General features: G+C 39.2%; 2 protein-coding genes across 3 annotated transcripts; one reads left to right on the top strand and one right to left on the bottom strand.

Moving 5' to 3' along the window:
- Positions 1-1544: 1544 nt before the first annotated feature.
- LOC111571303 (UDP-glucuronosyltransferase 1A1-like) lies at positions 1545-8156 on the top strand. The gene is made up of 9 exons (XM_023274409.3): positions 1545-2300; positions 3220-3283; positions 3365-3513; positions 4501-4628; positions 4758-4851; positions 4988-5113; positions 5894-5981; positions 6094-6313; positions 6442-8156. The coding sequence occupies exons 1-9, from the start codon at positions 1767-1769 to the stop codon at positions 6710-6712; spliced, it is 1674 nt and encodes a 557-aa protein (XP_023130177.2). The 5' UTR covers positions 1545-1766; the 3' UTR covers positions 6713-8156.
- Positions 6843-9759, bottom strand: ndufb3 (NADH:ubiquinone oxidoreductase subunit B3). Of its 2 annotated transcripts, XM_023274413.3 has the most exons (3): positions 9636-9759; positions 7179-7307; positions 6843-7074 (listed from the first exon to the last, which is right to left on the bottom strand). In XM_023274413.3, the coding sequence occupies exons 2-3, from the start codon at positions 7304-7306 to the stop codon at positions 6924-6926; spliced, it is 279 nt and encodes a 92-aa protein (XP_023130181.1). In that variant the 5' UTR covers position 7307; positions 9636-9759; the 3' UTR covers positions 6843-6923. The 2 variants fall into 2 exon arrangements, with proteins under 2 accessions (XP_023130181.1, XP_054870390.1); XM_055014415.1 differs by lacking the exon at positions 9636-9759 and having other exon boundaries at positions 7179-7315.
- Positions 9760-10348: the final 589 nt, after the last annotated feature.

Raw genomic sequence — 10348 nt, 5'->3', positions numbered from 1 at the left:
GTCTAATACTGAATTAAAAAAGGAAAAAAACGATCAAAACCACAAAACAAGTAAAGATAAATAAAGCTTCCAAATTCTCCAAGTATTGGTAACAAAACAGTATTTCCTAGAAAGTTGACAGAAAATATGTTTTTTTTTTTTTTAAAGAAAATGTAAAACAAACAAAGTATGTTCATTTTACAGAGTCTTCGTGTGTCTTCTAGCTTGCAGATGCTTCTTTAAGTTGGAAAGCCATAATCTGTTTCTACTCGATCTGTGTCTGCACTTGGGTTCTCAGATCCGCCTCTTAACAATTTTGGGTGGAATAAACATTTAATACAATAAGAAAGTCGATAAAAGTAGTATTTTGGGTGGAATAAATCTGTAAACTCATACCTTTTTACAAGAAAGTACAATTTGGGTGGAATAAACCTTTAAAACTATGAAGAAGTGGACAAAAAGTAGTATTTTGGATGGAATAAACTTTAAATCCATATCTTTTTATTAAGAAAGTACCATTTGGGTTGAATAAACTTTTAAAAATATTTTGGTGGAATAAACCTTTAAAACTTGAAGAGTGTGGACAGAGTGTAATATTTTTGGTGGAATAAAACTTTAAAATTATAAGTTGTGCATTAGATACTTTTTGAGAACAGCTGTGGTAGGTACTTGAAAACAGAAATTAACAGTATGTGATTCAGAACGCAGCCATAATGTTTACACCAGATACAGACATGTTTTGAACAGTCAAACCCTCTCCTTTATGATTCACACACCCTATGTGCCATTAGATGGCCGATATGTAAAGTAGTTTTCTTAGTTTCTCTGTGGATTAGTGAGTAGTCTGTGTCTGCATTGGGGTCAGCAGAATGTTCAGGACCACATTCATAGCATTTATCAGACAGCTATACTTACTTTACAGCAGATTAGGACTTCAAAAACCTGTCATAGTCTTGATAGCCAAGACTTGCCATTTAGGAGCCATGTTGTGTGGTTTTGGAGAGGTTTGTGTGTGTACCTTTGTCAACTAAAGGTACACAAACTGTGCTCTGTTTTTCGGCGGGCTGACTAGATACTGCTGTTCTAATGTTGCGGTCACTTGCACTGGGACACCATAGTTGCATTCACTGAAACTCAGACACTGGAGTTCAGTGCATTAATGTATTAGATCTATTAGATCTGAGGTGGCAAATGACAGTCCAGGGTTGAGCGTTGCAACTTGTGTCCCCCATTTTAGAGGCACCACTGCCTAAATTAACTAAAATAATGTCAGTTTTGTGACCTGATTTTGACATGGGAATCCTTTGCAACAACGTAACAAAACAGTGCAGCTGTGTAAACTCAAATTTACAAATCACAAATTTACAAAGGACTCAAATGCATAAAACAACAGTTGTAAACAGAAAGCTCTCATGACTACAGTTAAAAAAAACAATGCCGACTGGGCAGTAAACTTTTCCCCAGTTCTCCAGGTGTAACACAAGCTATGACTATGCATTTTCTTTTATGTGCGTGTGACTCAATCTACTGTCAACGACCTTCGGTTGAGAGGTATTGAGGACTGAGGCTGTCGCTCCTGTATTAGTGAGGACTTTGAGCACACACAAGCACTGCTAATTCACAGAGGAATTTCAACAACCCAATCAAGAAGAGCCTGAAGGAAGTTGTGCAGGAACATTCAAAGCGCGAAGAAGGAAGGATTTTCTTATGACATTTTGTCTCACTTTCCTTCTGTTTTCTTTGTGTTGCATTCAATGAGCTGCAGACATATCTAGAGAGACAGAACAATGAGGAAAGCAGCAGTGTTTGTGTTTCTGCTGCTGAGCGCGGCTATGGAGGTGAGTGGTGCTGCAGATAAGAAGAAGGGATCTGAGGCAGAAACCTCCAAGTTAGAGGGGAAGGTGAAGGCAAAAAAGGCTGAAAACACTGACGCCATTCCTGCTAGTGACATCAGTTCTTCAGCTTTTAAAGGTAATCTGCTGGTGGTGCCGATGGACGGGAGTCACTGGATAGGTGTAAAAGCCATTGCCCAAGAAATGGGCCGCCGTGGACACCGGGTTACCGTGGTGTTGCCTGAGATCTCCATGCGGATGGGCCCGGGGAAACACTACCACACTGTCACCCATCCTGTTCCTTATGACCAGGCTCATATAGACTCAGTGATGGCCAAAAACACGGAAGCGCTGGAAAAATCTGCAGAGTCTTTCATGCAGAAGGTGCAGTCAAGAATGTCACAGTTTCAGGCCATCATGGACATGATTCACGTCACTGCAGAGAGCTTGCTGTTCAACGACAGTATCATCACACATCTGGCGCAGCAGGTGAGTGCAAAAACTGTGGCAGAACTGATCAGGATCAGCTGTCAAATTGAACACAGTTCCATGTTACATTTCAAGCTTTGCAAATTAAACTTAATTTCTGAGGTCTTTTATTAAGACTGTATCACGGAGGTGGTGACTTGAGTCTTTTTCAGGGTTGATGCTGCATTAGAGTCCATTATACTGTAAGGTGTTCATGGTGTAGTTTATCTACTGACGGTTGAACAGTAGTAGAAGAAGTACGCACATCCTTACTTTGGAAAAAGTATCAGTCCCATAGTGTCAAAATGCAATTGCATGCTAAAGTTTTGCATTGACAGTCTTAAAAGTAAAGGTAAAAGTAGTATCAGGTAAAGTAGCAAAATAAAGAGTATTTGTTTAACAGAAAAATATTATGTGATGAAATTAATAATATGCAATCTTATTATATTGTTAATCTTGATGCATCATTGTGTAGATATCACATTACTGTTATTCATTTCACCTGTGCATGGTTTTAATGTTGTTGCTGACCGATGTACACACATAGGAATTTTAATTCTGTGGCTCCTGATGTGGAGGTCAGGCCCTTCCAGTGTGTCTCAAGATGAATTTGGGGGATCATGTGTTGATTAATGAGGTGCAAAAGAAGAAAATGAAACTCTATGATAAAAGCCTTTTTAATCTTTGCTTTTGTGGAAATCTTGGATAAATACACCATTATGGATATCAAACACTTAAATGAAACCAAATATGCCTCAAAACTGTATTTGTGCAGTTCCTTAGTATGCATTTAAGTGACCTTCCTTCACTGATGAGTGCAACAGAAAAGATGTAAACTGTCTTTAACTGATCTCTTTCTATTCTTCTGACGTGTCATGTATGAACGTATAAGCAAGTTCTTGTTTACTGCTTGAACATTCACCACTCTTTGACTTTGTAGAACTTTGACGCCGTCTTGACAGACCCCATGGTGCCGACGGGCTCACTAATAGCTCGGAAATTAGGTGAGTTTATCCACATTTGGATTATCTGTGTGCTCATGCGCTGCTGCATTTCCTCACCAGTCAATGCTAAAACACTTTCAGGTCTCCCCACTGTTAACTTGCTGAGGGGTATTCCATGTTCCTTGGATATAAAGGCTGCAGGTTGCCCATCCCCGCCATCGTACGTGCCTCGCTTTTTCAGTGGATTGACGGACCGAATGACCTTCATGGAGAGAGTTTTGAACAGTTTGGTTAGTACTTTGATCAAGACATGCAGGGACAAGCTCATGCATAGAAAGAAGAGCTAATCCAGCTAGTTCAGTGTTTATTCTTTCAAATGACAGATGGTGCTTCCTAGGTGGCCATTTTATCTGGTAAACTAATGCAGTACCTGCAGATTCTGTTATTTATGATATTATTTACTTTCCCTAATTATGGCTAAAAAAAAAAGAACTCCAGTAAAAATGATGATGGCAGCTCAAAAAACTTTTGAGTTCCCATTTAAATGCTGAATCCAGCAATCTGTTCCAGAAACTCATTTGTTACAGATGATGATGGTCAAATGGAGTGATGTATGAGATAGATGGATGATTTCTTTCTACACACATTGTTTAATGGATCAAGTAAAGTAGGCTGACAGTGCTTGAACATGAATGCATTTGTGCACTATCTTGGCATTTACATTTTCTTTAAGGTACTTAGGCATAGAAATTTAATGTAGCACAAACAAACGACATACAAAACAACCATGAGACAATCATCACTGGGAAATATTAACCAAGTAAAATGTTCTCTTTGTTCCTTGATGCAGAGGTTTGGAGGGAAAAGGGCTTTGCAGGCTAAGAGGGTTGGGCTATAAAGCCTTCTCGGTGTGTTTAGTAGGACAAGAGGTTATGCTGTGCAGAGTAACTAGTAGGAGAGGCGCTTCAACTTTTGATTTTGACAATAGTTAAATTAGGAGTTAAGCATTTCTGGGCACACTTTGTCACTATAAACCATTCTGAAATTCACCTTGGTCATTGTTTAACCTGTCAGAATCTATCAAATATCTCTTCACTTTGCTGTATGTTCTAAATCATCTAGTTTGACCTGGACTGCTTTATTACACTTGCATCTCAAATTTATGACCTGCTATTAAAATTTCACTTACACAGCTAAACAGAAGCTTGTCTTTAAACAAGCAACTACACATCTAGGTGTGTCCTTGTTTATTGTGCTCTGATGCCTCTGACCTACAGATAGCCCTGTTTGAGCCGCTGCTTTGCCGAATCATATATATGCACTTTGACCACATCGCCTATCAGTTCCTGGGAGAGAAAGTGAGCATCGCTGAAGTGCTGTCAGACTCTGATATATGGCTGATGAGGTAACACGTATAAATTTTACATAGAAGAATAAACCTGTGTAGAAGCACTAACTTACTCAAACTATTGTACAAATAATTTTTCAGATCACACTGAAAGAAAAGATATCTTGGTATGTTGTGTTTAAACAGGATAGACTTCACACTGGAGTTCCCACGCCCTCTCATGCCTAACATGGTACAAGTTGGTGGCATCAACTGCAAAGTTAAAAATTGTCTGCCTGAGGTAAGACCTGTGTATTTCAGATTCCAGTTACCATTAAAAAATGCAAAAGCAACACTAATTGTAAAGCAGGAAGATTAAGAGATGAATAGACAAATGGTCATGAAAGGAGTGCGAATGTGTGCCGATATTTTTGCAGGATTTGGAGTCCTGGGTGTCCGGAGAACATGGGTTCATAGTGTTCACTCTGGGATCCATGGTGTCAGATCTGCCGGAATCAATCACCGCTGTCTTCCTGGAGGCCTTCAGACAAATTCCACAAAAGGTACAAGAAAATATAGGATCATAAATAAATGCAACAATTAAAACTTACTAAACTAAAGGACAAACTAAAGGACAAATGGATGTTGCTTGAACACCAAGATCAAAACAAATGGCCACACCTCCTTCTCCTTCCTTCACATTACATTTACAAATAGAGAGTTTGTGTAAAACCCCCCGTCGAATCGTCACCTTTTCACGGTGGAGGGGTTTGAGTGTCTCTGTGATCCTGGGAGCTATGTTGTCCAGGGCATTAGCCCCTGGTAGGGTCTCCCAAGGCAAATTGGTCCTGGAGGAGAGACGAGACTAAGAGCGTTTCAGAAAACTGGGGCTGGACTCAGGGCGAAGGCAGGGGACACCCTGGACAGTCTATCGCTGGGCTACACATATAGAGACAAACAAGCATTCTCACATTCACACCTACAGGCTTTTTAGAATCATCAATTACTTTTTGGACTGTGGGAGGAAGCCGGAGTACCAGGAGAAAACCCACGCATGCACAGGTAGAACAAACGCCCCGCAGAAAGATCCCAGTCCCAGGCCGAGACACGAACTGGTGATCGAACAAGTTACCAAACTCAAGGGAACTGTGCTAACTACTGACCTACTGTGCAGCCCATCTGCCAAACATATAACAGAGAATCTGGCATTATAGCACACACAGAAGGAGTGTGACTTTACTATCTGCTAAGGATGCTATCACTACACTTTATCTTACCATGGCAAACAGCTCCTTGTTGCTATATTAAACATACTGCACCTTTGATCAATTTTACGTTAACAGGTGATATGGAGATACACTGGGAAGGTTCCTGGCAAATTACCAGAGAACGTGAGACTGATGAAATGGGTGCCTCAGAATGAACTACTAGGTCTGTGAGTCCACTGCAACACATCCTAAAACAGGACGCATGTTAGTCAAAATTGACAAATAACATGTCAAATATCATAACTTGTGATAATTGTGCATGTTTTGTATGGTAGCACATCCGGGTGCTCGAGCTTTCATCACTCATGCTGGTTCACATGGTCTGTTCGAGGGACTGTGTCACGCTGTTCCCATGCTGATGCTGCCGCTTGGTGGAGACCAGGCTGACAACGCACACAGGATGGCCAGCAGAGGAGCGGGAGTCATGTTGGATATTACCGCCATCACGACAGAAAGCCTTCTCAAGGGACTGAACGCCATCATTCATGACACCAGGTGAGAAAGTTGCTCACAGTGTGACTTTTGTGTGTCTTTGACATTTTGTTTACGAATCTGCTTTTTTTTCCATACCAACGACCTCGGTTATATTCTTCAACGCTTCCCCTCCATCTGTGTGTGTCCAGGTATAAAGAGAATCTGCAGAAGCTGTCTGATCTTCATAATGACCGACCAATCGACCCGCTGGAGCTGTCAGTGTACTGGACAGAGTTTGTGATGCGACACAAAGGGGCAAAACACCTCAAAGCTGCCGTCCATGACCTCAACTTTTTCCAGTACTACTGCCTGGATGTTATAGCACTATTAGTTACTGTCGTGCTGGTTTTTGCAATGCTGACAGTTAAGTGTATGAAAGTATGCTTCCGGAGGCTGACCAGCAAGAGGAAGCAAGACTAACAAGATTTTAGAAATAACAATATGTGTATCCGCATCATTTGTTAAGGGAAAACACATCATTATCAGTAGAAACTTAATGCAAAATGTGTGTAATTAGTTGTTTTATAAATCAGGCATAAGAAGAACCATGTGGTGATCAAAAAGACATTTATTAAACAGAAAATACAGAATATAATTAGACTCCATCAGGCTTGAGGGACAATGATGAGCATTAGTGGCCTCCCTTCTTGGGGGGGAACATGGTGTACTCTATAGCCAGAGCAACAGTAAAAGCAGCAAAGCCCCACTTGAATCCTCTCAGCAGAACTTCTGACAGAGTCACAGCACGAGCGAAGCCGCCTGAATATCTCCACGCTTCATTGCTGTACAGAGAGAGATTGAGAGTGACAGGACAGAAAGATGGTGTCAGGAATCTTATTTGATCAAAAAATCTCACATATATTCTCATGTAGATACAAATACAGACCGTAACCATGGGTCCTTGAGGCCCCTGGCTGCCAGCCTCTGCTGGGTGAACTCCAGCGGTGTTCCCTGCACCTTCCATTGTTTCCAGTCTGGCATTGACAACTTGCTGTGTCCATGGTCACCTCCCATGCTGAACATATATAGAGATACAAGCAATTTAGCAGTCATTTTTAAAGTTTAAACCTTCCTAGCAGGCAAGTAAAGATCAGTTTGCTTCTCATATTCATTTGCTCAACATTGTTATATCGAGACAAAAACATATTTTCTCCAATGTACTATGATTTTTTTTATTTCAAAAGCTGTATTTCCACTAGAGCTGAACGATCAATCGATTTCAAGCCAAAATTGCAAACTGAAACAACGCAATTAGCAAATGGCAAACGCTGATATTCAGAATACATTCTGCAGTACATCTGACACTGGGTTTAAGCTGTCATGTCAATGGTTGTACAACTCCATGCTGTTCTTCATGTGTGTTTGTAACCTTTTGATGGTTTCTCATGTGACAGTGTTTAAAATCTACACCAGTGTAGGACATAGCGAATATTGAACTAAAGCTTGAATTTAAAAACTTACATTGCAAATCAAAATCACAATATCCCTCAAAAAACACAGATATCATTCTGCCCTAACTCCCATACCTGAACTACTACAAATGTTGCAATAAGCAAATCACTTGTGTCTATGTCCAGAATCTGATGTTAGTTGGAATTTATGTGAAAGGAACTATTCTTGAAAGACACATAAGGGTGGTGTATTTCCTGTTATACTTGGATTTCATTTTGACCAAAGTTGCAACCTGTTTCTGGAAAATAAATGTAATCACCGGCACAGAAAAGACACATATATTTGAGTTCGACTGACATGTTTTTTTCAGGGCAGATACTAGTTATAAGTCATCAAAGAGGGTCCAAGTACTGATATTTGAAGATGAAAATGTTGGTGTCAAAATTTTGAATAAAACAAACTGCAACACAAAGTTCTGTTGAAATGCCTTTGTTTATGTTTAATTAAAATAATCTCACATTTTAACATTTATCCTTCACTGATAATGGACTGGTACTTGTGGCATTTAACTAAACAGATGCTGTAAACACGGCATCGCCTGAGGCCACAGATGACCAATGATCAGGTTCTACGTCTGTTAGTTTAACATCTGTCATTATACAAATCATGTGGTGTCCTGCATCCCAACTCATTACACAAATTAAAGTTTCTCTGGCCTCATAACAATTATGTTATTTTAACAAAACAAGTGCAAATGAGTGACAAACACATAAAGTAACTCAAAACTATCTACAACTGAAGTATTGACCATGCATTTTCTGCATGCATTTATCTAAAAGGACAGATTTTTATGGGCCTTCTTCTTTTAGCAAACAGGGAAAGACTACATGACAGACAGTTTGGAGTACTGTAGAACTGTCAGTACTTAAAATTCACATCTAATTAGTAAATTAAACATTTCACACATGCAGAATGGAATATTTTTGAGACATATTGCCATAAGGAGAAGGCAACGCTCTTTTTTGATTCTTGAGGACGTGTCATCTCTCATCCAAGAGGCTTCCCCAGTTCTGATGAAGAACTCAGAAAAGTCCACTTTGTCTTCCACTGAAGCATTTAAGATTACCATGACCTGTTTGACTGATAATCTACGCAGACAGATGTGCATACAGTAACCCTTTGGCTACTTCACTGTAATTTTGTAAAAGTTGGTCCTAATATTGGGTTTTAAATTTAAAATCAAAACACTGCACAACATAGCAAAGCACAACAGCTACTACACTACTGAAACGTGCTCAGATGTAACTTATAATAAAGAGTTCTCCCTCGTTCTTTGGACCTGTTTAACAAAGTTAAAAACATCGTAAAACCAGACTGAAATTCAGAGACAATACTGTTGTTTTTCCAATAAATGTACAACTATGAAGTGTCTTCAATTTCTGTTTGGACACAGAGCCAGAATTAACAGTTTAGTCATTCCTTGAAAAATCATACTCGTGTTTGTTAATGTCTCCTTTATCATATTTGAGTTGTTCCGACTAAAAAATAAAACTAATTTGTTGCTGTAATGCATATTTAAAGCTAAAGCTACCTGCTGTTAAGGCTAATACACAATCTGTCCTCATGTGATTTACGTTATCAACGACTAACAATCAGGATCCAATCAGTATCCTTATCAGTCAATGCATTATTGACCCATTCTAATGTAATCCAATAGGACTTGACTGAGACAATGTGTAAATTAGATACATCGATTAAGTCAGAGGGTGTTTTCTCTGCTAGCATGCCGCTAGCTAATGATGCTAACATGAGCTAAATAGAAGAGTGACATTTGTACAAGGACTCGTTTTTAGACGCCACCTACCTTGTGTAAACTTTTCTCTATGGCCTACAGTGACAGCACAACAAAAATGCAGAAAATGTTATATGTTATTAATAAAAATGACTGTACCTGAATGGTTTGTTGTGACCTCTGTTGTGGACTGAGTGCTGCGACAGTTAATGCTAGTTGACGGCAACATTACGGCAAAGCTTTAGGGCCAAAATATCCGAGCGTCGTTTTCGCGGAGAAGGCGTTTTAATATTTTACTTTTGCAAGGCCAACTCTACAAGTACAACTCCACGTTTAATTATTGTTGTCATAATAATTTGTTCGTTTATTTAAGTGTAAGACAAAAGCTGCTTCGACAGTAAAAAATAAATCACGTATGATTAATTTAGAATCAATCCGCAGCTCTACTGGAATACTTCTCTCTGATAAGGATCACTCGATGCGGTTCTAATGAAAATAATAAACTCCAAAGCTTTTGGTACACTACATTAAAGGAAGTTTTTCATCCACAGGTTTTCAATTAAGGACAAAAATATTGCAGTTTGTAATCAAAACGTTTTTAATAAAGAACTATCATTTGGGGTTAAAAATAAAAGGAAAAAGGACTTAAAATTCACGATTTGTCACAAAAAACTGTGATCCACTTTATATGTAACATCAGTGGAAGGCATCTGTTAGTAGGACAAGATTGTAAATTCTTTACTTTGACTACCATCTGTGTCACAAATATCAAACTCACAAAGAATGAAATGATCAGCTGCCTCTAGAAAAGAGACAGATAAACATTTAGGTTTTCTTCTTTTAAAATAGTGTGGCAATGCCCTCATGGCAGG

The sequence above is a fragment of the Amphiprion ocellaris genome, chromosome 10, assembly GCF_022539595.1.
Source record: "Amphiprion ocellaris isolate individual 3 ecotype Okinawa chromosome 10, ASM2253959v1, whole genome shotgun sequence".
Taxonomy (NCBI): domain Eukaryota; kingdom Metazoa; phylum Chordata; class Actinopteri; family Pomacentridae; genus Amphiprion; species Amphiprion ocellaris.
Note: the sequence above shows the minus strand (reverse complement) of the source record. Positions and strands in the feature narration are given on the sequence as shown.